Source organism: Passer domesticus, chromosome 7 (assembly GCF_036417665.1).
Source record: "Passer domesticus isolate bPasDom1 chromosome 7, bPasDom1.hap1, whole genome shotgun sequence".
Classification (NCBI taxonomy): Eukaryota; Metazoa; Chordata; class Aves; order Passeriformes; family Passeridae; genus Passer; species Passer domesticus.
In genome coordinates this window covers 54,309,950-54,324,827 of record NC_087480.1, presented here as the reverse complement: position 1 = coordinate 54,324,827, position 14,878 = coordinate 54,309,950, and the positions used below count along the sequence as shown (strand labels likewise).

Sequence of the window (14,878 nt, the reverse complement as noted above, 5' to 3'; positions counted from 1 at the left end):
ATACAGTCATTTGATAAACCTGTATAATCAAGGAAAGGTATCAATGCCACAGGCTTTGATCTTCTCCTGTGCTTAAAAGGCTTGCCAGGACTTCAGTTTTGATGGTGAAAACTGAACTTTTACACACATACCTGTGAATGCAGACATGTGAAGAATTTAACTCTAGTAAATACTTACTTTATACAGATGGATATATATGAAAAATATTCCTTGTGACAGATAACTGTAAGGCAAGCACTCATTAAGCCACAGAACAAAGTTTATTGGATCTCCTCAAATTCTTTATACAGTTTTGCTGCTAAATGGACACAACACATTCGCATATTGCCTTTAATTTTTATTTCAGTCATAAGTCCATCTTGAAAGAAGTGGTAACACATTTAATGGCATCTTCAATAAATAAAATCTAGTCCTTACACAGACACATTACAATCCACTCCAAATTCAATACTGCCAAAACATTGCTGGGTGTTTTTCTAAAATTTGCTTCAGAGGTTGCTTTTTTGTTTCAGCACTTCAATACAAAGAAAAGTATATGATGAGAGAAAATTCTGAAGAGAACTTGGTTACCGGTAAAAACCAGTAACCTAGAAGTAAGAGCTAATGAAATCCCTCTAATTGGATTAAAGAACCCAGTGTGAAGTATTTTTTGAAAAACCCTGATTCTCACCTTCATATTAAAACACGCAGTTTTGCTGGATCCTATCCATGTCAGCATACTTATACAGGAAGATTTAAATTCCAGGTTTTCTTTTTTTTTAATGAGAAATTCATAAAGTGAGAGCATTGGCCTCTCACACTCACAAAAGCAGTCATGGTCCATATATTCTGCAGTAGCAAACAGCTACTTGTGGCCACTGCCTGAACTCCTACCAGACTGGAAAAGCTACTGCAGTTTACCCTTGGTTCTGCACCCATCTCTTCCCCTTCCAGGAGCCTCAACAACCTCAGCAAGATGAGAATTCCTGAAAATACAAATCTGACTGCAAGATGAGGACCAAGACATCTGATTCTAATTAAAAACTAAGCTTAATTTAAACCTTCTCCTAAATAGAGAAAGTCATGACTAAAGAAAAGCTGAGCGTCAAGCTTTCCAAATTGCAATTCTGTGTAATTAGCATGTCACAAGCCAATTAGAGCGTCAGTTAATGTAGGAACAACCACTCTAGCACTAAAATCAGTTAACACTCTCATCTTCATGCCATCAGTGGAGGCTTAGGGCACGAAAGGAATGCATGGTTGGGCCCCCCCAGACCTATGCATACTATACAGGGGACAGAAAAGCTTAAACAAAAGACAAAATTGCACCACATCTGTGCAAACATTTCAACCAGGTTGTTTCAGCCAGTTCCCTGCTCACCCCAGCTCTTCCTGCTGACTGCACTTGGCTTGTTCAAGAGAACATGGGGAAGCAGGACTCTGTTTCAGGGAATTAAACTTTTTTTCTGCAATTATCTTCCCCACAGCTGACCACATTGTAACAAAAGTGCAATAATTTACAAACTTCTCAAACAAACAGCTATTAAAATTACACATTTTTAGGGAAACATATTCACTAGTTTAACCATAAAAGTATTTCCCCAGGTAACAAACCTTAAAGCATTTGGTAACACAGTATTTCAATAATAATAAAGCAAAACCTTTCCACTTGTTACAAAAGATAGAACTGTCAGAAGATTTTGCTTATTGTACACTTTTTAAGAACTTTGCCATCTTGTGAAGACTATGCTGTAGTTAAGAACATAACTATAATTTAACATAAATGAGTATTGAAATACTAAACAGACTTAATCTTTTGCAAATGAAAACAAAGAAAAATCCAGGGCCATGTCATCCAAGAACTTGCAAGACAGTTTACATCCAGAGTCATAAGGAAGCACCACTTTCCATAAAGTACTTTGTATGTCTGTCCCTGAAAAGCATATTTAAGTTTCTTGACAACTGCTAAAACAGATTCTCTCACTAACTGTAGCTTGACTTAGAGAATTCAGGTCTGGGGATATAAGGGAATTTTGGGCAAATTTATACTTCAAATAAAAATTTTTAAAAACTTGCTAAATTTGGTCCAAGCATCCAAAAATACCCAAGGTGTATGGGCCCTTCATTGATTAATGCTGCTGTTCAGTTGATCTTTAAAAAGAAAGTGGGTGTACAGCAATAAGGAAGAAGGACTGCCTATGACAGGCACAGAACTGTGACAGAACAAACAGTTTCTTCAGAAAGATGTATTAACTGTGATTCTGCCACGTGAGTAACTGAACTTGCACTAATGGAGAACCCTGAAACTTGTATACTATCGCCACAAGAAATGATTTCCTATTTAAAAAAAAGATCCATTTCTAATCAGCTGTTTTACCAATCATCATTAGATATGTGAAAAAAAAATAAAAAATCTTTTAAAATAATTACAAAGAGTGGACTGCAGTAGCAGCTATTCAAGCAAGATTCAAGCACAAGTTTAAATGGAGTTTCAAGCTGGGAATTAGCCTTCTTTGTCGAAAATTTGTACAACTTTTTCAAAAACCTAAAAAGATAAAGAAGAATTTTATGAAGCATTCATCAAACAGTTACTCCAAGTTAAACCAACTTAAAGAGTATTTGACAGTACTTTCAAAAATATATAGGGTTTTTTAAGAACATTCACAGTAATTCTTTAACAGTGAAGCTGGCATCAATTTTGGGAAGCAGGCAGAAGAGCAACACTACTTGAGAAGAGCAAAAACTCATGAAAATGTAAAAGACAAGACCCTGTTAAACACAGAAACACTGGAAATGTGTTTAGTCCAGCTCACACTCAAGCAGAACAGATCAATTTCCTCAAGTTATTCACATCTTACTCGGTCCTTCAAGAGTCAAATAAAGTGCTCCACAACATCCCTGAGTAATAACATCAGTGCTAAATTAGCAGACTAATCACACACACACACACATCTCAGAAGAATGCCAGAAATATGCACCCTGCCACCCTGTCATCCCCATATTTTGGCATATATACTTACTTCATCAACAGATTTAGAGGCATCCACTTTTCTGACTTTTCCCATTCTCTCATACAAATCTATGATAGGCTTAGTAGACTGCAGATATGTATGAATTCTAAGAGAAAGCAGAGGGAGAAAAAAACCACATTACATAGGAAAATGTAAAGAGAAGGGAACAGCAGAGTTTTGAAGGCAGTACCTCTTCTCCAGGCTCTCCCGGTTGTCGTCGCTCCTACCACTGCTCTTGCCTCTCTCGAGACAGCGGCCGATACAGATCTGCAAAAAAACATCACAAGGATGACTGCAGCCAGGAACACTGGCTGCCATCCTGAGAGCAGGAACTAACAACAGTCCTGGAGATCTAAACTGGCCTGGCACACAAAATACAGCCCAGATCTGGTGGGTGTAACCAGAAGTTACATGGGGAGTTAGTGTCTCCTAGAGAAGGATGATGGTTTACAATCCAGTTTATGAAAATGGGGTTGAGGTCAGAGGAAGTAAAAGCAGCATCAAGCTCTGTGATTTGACTGAATCCCCAATCTGAGACACAAAAAAAGAAAATTACTTGATTTTCAAGGATGTGTTCAGGCTTTCTGAAAAGCAGCATGTCAAATGGGACTATTAATATATGTCTGCACAGACATATTAATATATGTCTGCACTAAAAGTCACTGTATGTTCTCTCAAGAATTTTGTAAGGCAAACTGACAATACTGTCAGTTAAAATGTTCTTCTTACCTGACATTGCTATAATGAAGACTTCAAAATCTAAGTAAAAAAAGAAGAACTAACCATAGCTAGGAGTGTACCAATGAATGAAGTTTTGTAAACCTTTAATTAAATAAGCAAAGCTGACACATGTACACTCCATGAATACATTTATCCTACTCATGCAAGAGGACAAGGGTTAAAAATTATCTTTCCTACACAGTACAATCACAGTATAGATCATTTAGGTATTGTGTATCTTTAGATCTAGTAAAAAAATCAGAATCAAAAAATTAAAGCCCCACCAAGTGAAAAAATTAATTTAGTCTCATTTAAGGTTTTAACAGAAAAATAATAATCCCTCACATGCTCTTTAAGATTACAAAATGATTGCAAATAAGTTAAAAAAAAAAAGACCAAAGCTCAGGAAGTTGGGGAAAGGGGGTAACAGGAAATAAGTCAGCTTAAGGTGCTGGGATACTCATAACAGTTTCTATGTTCAAGGGCACTGACAAATTAAAAAGACAGCACATCACGGCACTTGTTAAATGAATATAATGCATCACTGTCAAAATGCCCTTGTAATTTAATGACTTGCTGAATAAAATGTTGATTACTGACTATCCTATAGCACAGCTCATAACTATGAAAATAAAAATTGCTGCTGCACTTCAGATTTAAAGCAGACATTGCACCAAGTTAATTTTGGACTAAACAACAAATTACTAAGAGTAAACAGAGTAATATTTTCTGAAAAGTAACCAAATAATTTTGTAAAATGTATTTAATGTTTTGATAGATTTTCTTTAAGAATGCAATTGCCTGGAGTACTTCCTCAATATAATTTATTCACTTATGATTATACCAATTGTCATTAGCTGTCTATTTCAATAAACAGGCAGCTTTTCATCTGCTAAAACAAGTTGCCAAAAAATCCTTCAAACACCCAGGCCAAGTTTTCCTTCTACTCTTACATTAGTCCATTCTCCCTGTCAGAGTTGAATTGTTCTTCTTGAATGATTCCCACAATATTGCAAGAAAGGAAGTTGCAGAATTACACACTTCATTACCTCATTGTCACAATCGAAAAAGAGAACAAAGGAAACATCCGCTTTTCCATCCATAGTCTTAGTCCAGCCTTGAAGATTATCTTCATTCCTGGGAAATCCATCAATCAAAAACTTGTTCTTCTGGGAATTGGCAGCCATTGTTTGATCCATAGCCTGATAAAAGATAATTCAATTCACAATCTTCTGCACATATGCTGATTTAGCTACTTATTAATTTACCCCCAAGATGTTGACATGGTAAGTTGAGAAGCATTTATTTTAGGATTATTGCAGATTTACAAAATGTGCTTTTGTTTCACTTTCAATCCATGCTGGTTAATTCACTGATGCACCAACACAACTATTGTTTAAATTGAATTAATTATTTCACAAAGCTTAAAAAACTCATAACAAACAAATCTCGTAATAAATCCCAGCTTTAAAGCTTATTTTCTACAAGATACTGGGAAGTGTCTTTACACAATAAGACATCAGAACATCCCTGATCTAAACTTAATTTGAAGGGAAAACCTCCAGATAAATTTAGTGCCATGAACAGCAGCCTTTTTTTGACTTAAAATAGATACTTCTGTTGTTTCATGGACATCCAATAGAGGCTGAAGCTTTTCCTTTTGCAAGAACATCAGTAGGTGCTCTTCTCCTTCACCTGACTGTCTATCTTGACAAAACTTACAAATCTTAGTGCCCTTAAGGCCTCTGACCTCCAATCAATTATGACTGAATGGACTAAGAGATCCAAAAGCTAGTGCAGGGAAATAAGAAACACAGTTCCACTGCTTTCCCTAGAGCTGCTAAAAAATAAAGGAAAATAAAAATAACCCATTTTCACAGATCCCCAGGTATGAGAGGCCATCAGTCTCCAGCAGCAGAAAGAAACACAAGTGATTGCTGAGAGAAGCAGCTTCGTGTCTGCCCATTCACACTGGAGGAAAAGCAGCTCTGCAGAACACAGCCACTGCTTTGTTGCTTACTCTGCAGGAGTGACCCTGCAAGGAAATAGCCTTTTCCTTACCCTCTTCAGCAAGCTGATTGTTATTTCAACTGGCACGATCTCCCCCTCCTTAATGTAGTTCTCAATGAGTTCTCCATACTGGGAGCCCGGCCTTTTCCGCTCGTCCCGGAGAAGGTCACCGGCAGAAAGGTGAGTGTAGCCGTATTTCTGCAACAGGCAAAGCAAACACAGGCTCCCTCAGCCAGAGCACTTGTGCAAACCCAACACCAGTCAGCAGTGCCAGCCCTGTTTATCCTTGCATTGCAACAGGAAAACCCAGGGAACAGCATCTTGCTAGCAATGGAGCTGCTCCATCTTCAGTGTGCAATCTGACAGTAGAGCACGCTCTGCACACAACACACACAGTAAGAACCAGAGTCATTAAGGATGGAAAAGACCTCCAAAATCATCAAGTCCAGCCCTTGACCAAACACCATAGTGACAACTAAACCAAAGCTTTATGTTCCACATGCAGTTGTTTTTTGAACGCTTCCATGAATGGTGACTCCACCACCTCCCTGGGCAGCCTGCTCCAGTGTCTGACAACCATGTCAGTGAGGAAATTCTTCCCCATGTCCAACCTGAACCTCCCCTGCTGCACCTTGAGGCCATTCCCTCTTGTCCTGTTACTGGCTGCCTGGGAGAAGAGGCTGACTCTTACCTTAGTACACACTCCTTTCAGGGAGTTGTGAGTGACAAGGTTTTCCCTAAGCCTCCCTTTTTCAGGCTAAAACTCCCCAGTTCCCTCAGCTGCTGCTCACTGGACTCACTCTCCAACCCTTCACCAGCTCCATTACCCTTCTCTGCACACACTCCAGCACCTCAATGTCTTTTTGAGGTGAGGGGCCCAGAACTGGACATCCTTGGGTAAAATGCTCAACAGGGTTTTGGTCAGGTATTTCTGTACCATTTTCAAAAGCAATTTTGTTATGTTTGGAAACAAGACAAGAATTTGGTTTAATTACCTACTGAAAGAAAATACATAGGGTGGTTGCAGGTCCTTTGGAGCTGGAGGAATGTCCCAAGCACAGGGTAAGTCAGAAATCCCTACGTTCATATTGTGGTTCTGGCACCAGTTTCCTCCCCCACCTTGGTGAAATCAGCTATAACACAGCAGCTGCACAGGCAGTCCTCCTGCCCCTGCTCCCTCCTTCCCTGGGATGACCACGAGAGCAGCCCTTGGGGAAAAGCAGTGACTTCTCCTAAGGATGACGTGGTAGATGAAGGTCAATAGCTACACTGGTTCCACCCTCTGTCACACCACACAGAGTAAACAGAGAGAGCAGAGAGATCAGATTCAGATCCATCAATGTGATAGCAGTGTGCAGGAAAACAGCACACACCACTGCTCTTCACCTCAAACTGCAGCTAAAATAGTCACTTATGAAAAATACTGATGGAAGTATTTATTAGACATTAATTTCTCAGGCATTTATCATTGTAAATAGATACCTGGTGCAAGCACACAAATAGATTCCTACCAAAGAGAAATGCATGGTTACAAATAATCATTTTCTCAGCTCATTTAACACTGCAAAAAAACTCACAAAGTGCACTATACTCCTTGACCAAATACAAGTCTATCAAAACAGGCAATAAAGACATCTCCTTGGTGATTACCTAAGCTAGCTGTCTATCCAAAACACAGCACACACATACATTCTCATCTGAAAGTTTTTACACAAAACAAAAGCAGCAGCAAAAAACTTCAGGGTTATCAGTTTGGCTGCAGCAACATCCAAAGCAAATTTCAAACAAGGTGTCTGAGAGGCATAATAATGTGACTACACACTTGGTGAGGCTGTGAACTTTGGATTTAAAAACTTGGCTACTGAACTAAGTACAACAGAAATATTACACAATCCACTAAGTGACTTTAAAACATTTCAGTTGCTTTCCAATTTCACCCACAAAAGCATGGGAAGTTAGTTCTGCCATAGTCATAATTTAAGAAGGGATATAATTACTTAAATCTCCAAAACTGTACACAGTTGGCAAAAAACAGAAGCAAGATTTTGCTGTAAGTAAGTGTGAAGGAAAAGCTTCACAAACATCCTCTGTAAGCTCACTGTACTCTTGCTTTAATGTACATTGCATTTGGATATGCCTAACTAATTGCAAATCTAAATATTTATAACCTACAGAAGCCATAAACCAAAATAAATTGTTCCTTATAAGCAAGAAACATTACTCTGCTGAACACTAAATTAACATGTAGTTCTTCTTGCTAAAGTTATAGAATGATGATTTTTTTAACATCAGGTTTCTACAAAGAAGAAAACAGGAGGAAAATATAATCCCTTAGGTTTTAGAGGATTACCAAACCATTTAATTTTCCTTGGCATTTCCCTTTTCATGCATGAAAACGAAATTGAGTCAGAAAATTTTTGGAATTCTCTGTCTTTTGCAAGAGCAAACTAAAGTAGTTTCTTACAGCCGAACTGGAAAGCAAAAAACAGAAGTGTTTAAAGTGCTTTTGTACAAATAGACTTGTTTGAGATAATAATAAATTATATTCAAGACTAACCCTCAGAATGGCTTAACCAGGCAATAAGAAAAACAAACCTCTCCTTCAGGGGCAAAACATCTATTTGTGAACTGTACTGAGCCAAGAGCCAAAGAAAACACGTGGGTTTAAACAATGCAAACAAGGGGGAGAATGGCTTGGCTGCTGCTCCACACACAGAAGGCTTCAGAGATGTGGAGCTCGTGCTACCCTTGCCAGCTTTAATCAAGACGTTCAGGGCACAAAGTTTTCTTTCATTTTAGGTCATAGAAACCCTCAGCAAGCGTCCTGAACTGCAGCAAATCCTCACAGCACCAAGGGCTCGCAGAAGAGACTGTGATGTGACACTCTAAACACGGGTCAAACACTCTCAGGTCTGGGCAAGCTCTGCCTTGTGGCACAGCACTTCCCAGCAGTGCCAAGCACATCTTGATGCAATCCCCAGAATGTGACTCATTGCCACTCCCGTGTTCTCCTCCTCAATCAAAAAAGGGAGTAGGACCGTGGTTGCCAAAAAAAAAAAAAAGCAGTTTCCCCAGCTCTTACAAGGCACATAATGTCAGACTGAAAGGATGACTTGAATAAAAAAATCAGATCAAAAAAAATTTCCAAATACTTGGATGTCAAGCACTTAAAATCTGGAGATATGTTGGTATTACAGAGAAGAAAAAGGAAAATATAGAATTAACTATTCTAAAATGTATTTCAGAGATAATGCTTTCTGCTATGCTGTCAAACTGGTGTGATCCAGAAGAAGAAAAAAGGATTAAATTGGTAAGTTACTATCACACAAGTTCTCATTACAACACAAGTAGTGCAAGCCCTTGAAGCTGCAATGATTTGCTCCAATTCAGGACACTTGCTGAGGGTTTCTCTCACCTAAAATAAAATTTTGTGCCCCAAACACCTTGACTAAAACTGGCAAGAGTAGTGTGAGCACCATATATATTTATTACACAACTTCTCACTATTTTTAAAACCATTTTTTGAAGTATGGATCTCCAAATATAACTTACAAAAATCAACTGTGAATGAAAAAGTGCTGCCTTCAACATCACTCAAGACATTCTCCTCTTTTGCTTAAAAAAATAAAACATAAAAATAATTTTTTTTAAAAATCCCAGTGAAATAGAAAGGCGAGCTCAAGTTTCCATCAATGCCATCACAGCAGCAGTGGATAGAGCAGATCAGAACAGCTCTTGCTGTTTGCCTCTGCCTGGTCAGTCACAGCGGGACAAACTGGGACACACAAGCTGTGAGCTCCACATCTCCAAATTCCAACACTGCAGCCTCCCTGGGATGCCCTTCCCTCCCCTGTCCTGCAGCCCTTCCAGCTTCCTTCTGTCAGCCGGGATTTGCAACTTTCACTCTGCAGACAGAACACCCTTTGTTTTCAGTAAATACAACAAACAGATGCATAGAAAGGGAAATCCATGAGTCACACCAGGCTGGGAGCAGGCGGGGTGTGCCCAGCGATCTCGGGCAGTCAGGAAGGATCCGAGGTGTCAGGGAGGATCGGAGGTGTGCAGCAGCTGATGCTGGGACTCCTTCCACAGCCCCTTCGAGGTTTATTTCTGATTCAGCCCTGGTGGTCCTGCAACAAATCTCCCCACTAAACACACAGCTTGAGACTTCCTTAAGACAGCAGAAGCCAAGAAGCAAGAGAAACACAAATTACTGCTTTGACCTTGACTCCCTATCTTGGCTTATCGTTGTTAGTTTGAAAATGAAAGTCACAGGGCTTAAGATTTAAACAAATAAAATACAAACTTTTATTGCCCTAGTTCTGACCTGTCATATCTTGGGCAACCTTAATAAACAACCAAAATTTGCTACATAAACCATTCAAGAACTAGTGAAAATAAAAACAGAAATGTGCAAAGCAGTTCTTCTTGGGCCGCCTTTGGGGTTTTTTTAACCTAGAAAGCTTTTCTGTCCTACCAGCACATGGAATTAAATCTTTGGGGTACAGACTATAGACCTTCTCTAATAGACCTTCTGTCTGCTTATTCCAATTTTAAAAATTGAAGAAATTTTCTTAATTTGAAATATGTTCTTGTCTCTGGGAAACAAAAACAAACACGACCCCACATTAACAAACCAAAACACACAATGGAGATCCCACTGACAGTGCCTCCAAGGGAGAGGGGGGCAAACACAGCACCCAGGTGTTTCAGGAGCACTGACTCAATACAAGGCACCCAGTATGTTCAGGAAAGTCCAAAATTTAATGCCAAGTGTTCTGCAAAATGGAAATGTTCAGGAATAAATCTTCAGGCGGTAGATTTAAACACTGACCATGTTTTTTAAAAAAAGCTCCAAAGTTCGGAAATACAAATTCCTATTCTAAAAATCAACTATGAGAACTTAAGGCTAAGTAGAACACTAATACGTGACATTCATTAAAGAGATTTCAAAAGCTGAGTTTAAAGCAAACAATTTAAACCCTGTTTTTATTTCAAGGAAGTTACCGCTGTATCTCAGCAGACTTCTAGAAGACAATTAACACATGACAGCAAAACCTAAATCCTCTGCTACTTTCAGAGGAGCATTTCTGATACAATGAATACTTCTTTGCATTGTTTCCTTTACCCTAGGAAATCTCCTTATCATATATCCCAAAGCAACTTAACAGCTTTTTCCATTTGGATATCAACTTATGCTCTTATAAAAACGAGAAGGCTCAGCATCCCACTTTGTGGAATTAATTTTAGATTTAACCACAAACATACAGGATAGGGCTGTGGTGGAGGTGAATTATATTTAAGTACACAGAGAGCAATGCCTTGCATAGCCCAAATCTCTACAGATCACCTTGCCAAAACAAACAGACAAAAAAGTACAACTCAAATCTTGCTTGGAATAAAGACAAATTATTTGGTTATTATTCTTCCCACCAACTAAAGAGCTTTACATCTCAAGCAGAGGTAATAAGGATTTAAAACATATATTGTGCAGATTTGTTGAATGCATTTTTTTCCTTGACTTTACCGTAATGATTTTATACGCAAAGTCCAGAAGTCAGCAATAAAGCACATTTCATTATCTCACAGTCACAGAAGATACACTGTGGAAAGCATGAAGGTTATTGCAAGAACCTGCATTCAAATGACATCATTCAACTACAGCTCAAATATTCTGCCTCACATGGCAGCTACGCAACAGTCCCAGATGATGGCAAGCTCCACCTAACAAAGCTGTGGAAGGTTTCAGGAGTTAATCTGCAGAGCTGCAAGGGAGAGGATAAGAACTTAAGAGGGAATTCTGCTTCATCCCTCTCTAAATAGGAGGAACTGCTCCAGAACAGCAGCAGTTCTGCTGCATTTGCATTTCCCTGACAATTCTGTGTCTGTGGAACACACAGGAGTCAGGTCTTCCCTCCGTATCGGGGAAAACCAGTCTGGTTCAGCTGTCTCATCCAACCTTATCTGTGGAGATAAAGAATCCTAATCACTTACCCACTGTTCCCTTTCCTACATTGTGTCAATACCCATTTCCACTTGTTATTAAGTCTTCTTCCCTCAAATAATTTCTCATTTTGTGTCCAAATTTGGCATGAACACATGCCTTCTCCACATTCAGGGATTCCAGCACACACATATTGAGCAGTTATGATTTACACTAGTGTTTAACAAATACACATTTCAGCTACAACGTGGGATACCAATCTCCCTTTTTTGGGAATGTAAAGCACAGTCCCCAAAAAATTACAAAACTTCTTTGAGAAATTGTTCCCAGGTACTAAGTACATAATATCCCCTTTACTCTACAAAACACAGACACCCTTGGTTTTTAATAAAAATAGTTTGATGCTAAATTCATAGAAGAGCTCACCTCAGCCAAATGAGACTTCTTCCACATGTGATGTGCTCTGTCCCAAATCTCCAGTATGAATAGCAACCCAGACATATTTATAGCTCATACTGACTTTTTGTTCAGCACAACCTTCAGCTCTACAGTAAGATACTGGGTCAGATTCATTCCAAATGTAAACTAATATTATTCCATCCATTTACAACAAGGATGAATGAGGTTTATTATTACTCAGCTACAGCCCCCTTTTCTCTGTGGCAAACTGCCAACAGGGCTTAAAACACAAATAAAAATATCAACCCAAAGGCAGCATTGACTGCACACAGGCTGCTCTCTCGCCTGCAGCAGGGCTCCGGGGGCCACGGTGGGGATTTGTGCTTGGAAAAGCTGCTGCTCTCCAGTACCTCTGCTGTGTTTCACCCACACTTCCCTGCTCATGTGCCCTTTTTCTAAGGTTTTCCAGCATGCTTGCATCAGTCCAACTGCTCTTTAAACTACCTCAGACCCTCCTGCCTCCCAGTTTAGCCAGTGACTCTTGTGGAGGTGTCTGAGCCAGCAGGAAGGTTGTCCTCTGCATTCAACAGGTCTGAGTGCCTTCTGCTGTCAGCTCACTGACTTCAATAAACTTCTCTCCATGCAGTGAACAGGATTAGCAGAATTAAAGCAAATTTGCATTTATTCGAATTTGGATTTCCCTTTCCAGGCTTAGAGAAAAAAATAAATACTGCATAAGCAAGGTTTTTCTTTTTTTCCTTTCTAGCTGGAAATACTATTTGAGCAGCAATGGCTCATTTGAACTCCTCCTAATAAAGTGGTCTTTATCCAATTACATCAGCCTATCCAGCCATAGGCATTTATCCTCCAAAAACACAGGCCTGCAGCCACACAAGGCACTTCAGCCCTGAGGCTACACTAATGGTTTGCTGAAAGCCATTAATGACAGCCTACAAGGTTCCCCTATAGTTTAAGCTCATTTGTTTGCCAGGGGCTCAATTTGACCTTACCAAAAAGGCTTTATGAGCACTGTGAACCTTCCATGCCACAATTTAATTTAATGAATATGCTGGTTTGAATGCGAGTCTGTAATTTGAGGTTTAAATCCTTCAGAACTAAAGTCATAACGGCATTTTTTAGTCTGGACCAAGTTCACTTAACTCAGTTATACAACAGCGAGGTCTGGGATGTAGCAGCAGTGAGGATAAACTGTAACAGCACCCCCAGGGCACCACCAGAACAGGATGCACAAAAAGTGGCTGTTCCAGGAGTTTTGGGGTTCTTTCCCACCAACAGATGCAGGAGCACGGGCATCACCACAGTTCTTAGCCATATCTTTCAGTGAGGGTATGCATAAGCTTTGATCCCATATGGCTTTTAATAAGAAAAGTATATACTACTGCTCAGTAAAGAAAAAGAGGAAAAAAAAAGAGATAAAAGAGCTGTTTCAAATCCAACATACACATATGTTTGGAACTGTTCATCCCTAAGTACTTCCGTAATTATCCACCTGGATACACTGTAATTATCCCTGCGGTTTTTGGTGTTTAAAAGGACAGTATTATACCATGTATCATCCACCATTCTTTCCTAGATATATGTTGTCCCAGAAGGCTGGAAAAAATGTATTTGGAAAACTGAAAATTTGATAATATAACTGAAAATTCAGTCAAATTACACTGTCAGTCTTAGGCTCTTTAAAAAGAAGGAACAAGATGAACAATCTATGGGATCAGGATATCCTTTAACAGCGTCACAGAAAAAAAAAAAAATCGTTCTATTTTTAACACATTACTTCCACAACTGACTGGCACGGGGTAAAAAAAAGCCAACACCCTGCAATATCTGCCGTACCAGCTGTAACATTTACGGGACAGGCCTCGGGAGACGCGGACCTTGATCCATCGAAGCGCACATATTCCCGATGTTTATCGGACAGCTCACCGCAGCTCCGGGTGCCCGAGCATCCGGGTGAGCCCGCAGGCACCGACGTGGCCGGGCAGGGCAGGGCAGCACCGCCCGGGCACGGCCGGCCAGCCCTGCTCCCGGCACCAAAGTGGTGTGGATCCACCAGAGTGGATCCAAAACCCCGGGGTGCGCCAGCACAGCGTGATCCCGCGGGGCTCAGGGAGAAGGGAAAGGCTGGGCGGCCTGACAGCGGGGGAAGGGAACGGAGAAACCGGAGCGGGGGCTGCCCCACCACCGCACCCACTACAGGGGAGATGCGGGTCGGTTGTTTCTGTGCATCGCCTCCGATAGATGAGGCTCGACAGGAGACCAGAGCGAAAGGCGGATGGGGGGTCCCGCCACCGAGCGGAGCGGACACGGCCCCCAGGCCACCCGGAGCCCGCTCGGGGATCCTACAGCTCCCGGCCGCGCGGTCCCGCAGCCCCTCAGCTCACCTCCACGATACGAGCGCACTGCGTCCCCTTGCCCGCCCCGGGCCCGCCGAGGACGAAGACAACGACGGGCTTCATGAGGAGAAGGAGGCGGCGGCGTTGCAGCAGCAGGACAGCGGCGGCGGGGCGGCGGCCGTGGGGCGGCCGAGGGGCGGGCGGGGAGCGGCGGGGCCGAGGCCGGGGCTGTGACCGGGGCTGGGGCTGTGGCACCGCTGCCGCCGCGCTGTCCCCGCGGAGGGAAAGTGCTTCCGGGTCCCGGCGGGGCGGGGCGGGCACGTGGGCGCGGGGCTGGCGGCGGCGGCTCTGCGGGGACTCGCAGTCCCGGGCCCCGGCTGGGGAAGGCCGAGGCCGGCGCGGCATTTCAGCGGGACCGGCCGTGCCGGTTCATTGTTCGCCCCGCCGCAGCCCGTTCCGGC

General features: G+C 41.4%; 1 protein-coding gene across 1 annotated transcript; it reads right to left on the bottom strand.

Annotated features, from left to right (window-relative positions):
* Positions 1-241: 241 nt before the first annotated feature.
* On the bottom strand, positions 242-14,850 carry CMPK1 (cytidine/uridine monophosphate kinase 1). Its single transcript, XM_064428791.1, has 6 exons — positions 14,466-14,850; positions 5,772-5,918; positions 4,760-4,912; positions 3,181-3,257; positions 3,000-3,096; positions 242-2,524 (listed from the first exon to the last, which is right to left on the bottom strand). The coding sequence occupies exons 1-6, from the start codon at positions 14,820-14,822 to the stop codon at positions 2,483-2,485; spliced, it is 873 nt and encodes a 290-aa protein (XP_064284861.1). The 5' UTR covers positions 14,823-14,850; the 3' UTR covers positions 242-2,482.
* Between the last annotated feature and the right edge of the window lie 28 nt (positions 14,851-14,878).

Bases quoted from the DNA above. Each gene is read 5' to 3' on its own strand.
- CMPK1 (XM_064428791.1), bottom strand. From the start codon at position 14,822: ATGCCGCGCCGGCCTCGGCCTTCCCCAGCCGGGGCCCGGGACTGCGAG. The intron at 3,258-4,759 runs GTAATGAAGTGT...GTTTTTTTGCAG, and splicing joins TTTTCGATTGTGACAATGAG to ATCTGTATCGGCCGCTGTCT. The intron at 3,097-3,180 runs GTACTGCCTTCA...GCTTTCTCTTAG, and splicing joins CGGGAGAGCCTGGAGAAGAG to AATTCATACATATCTGCAGT.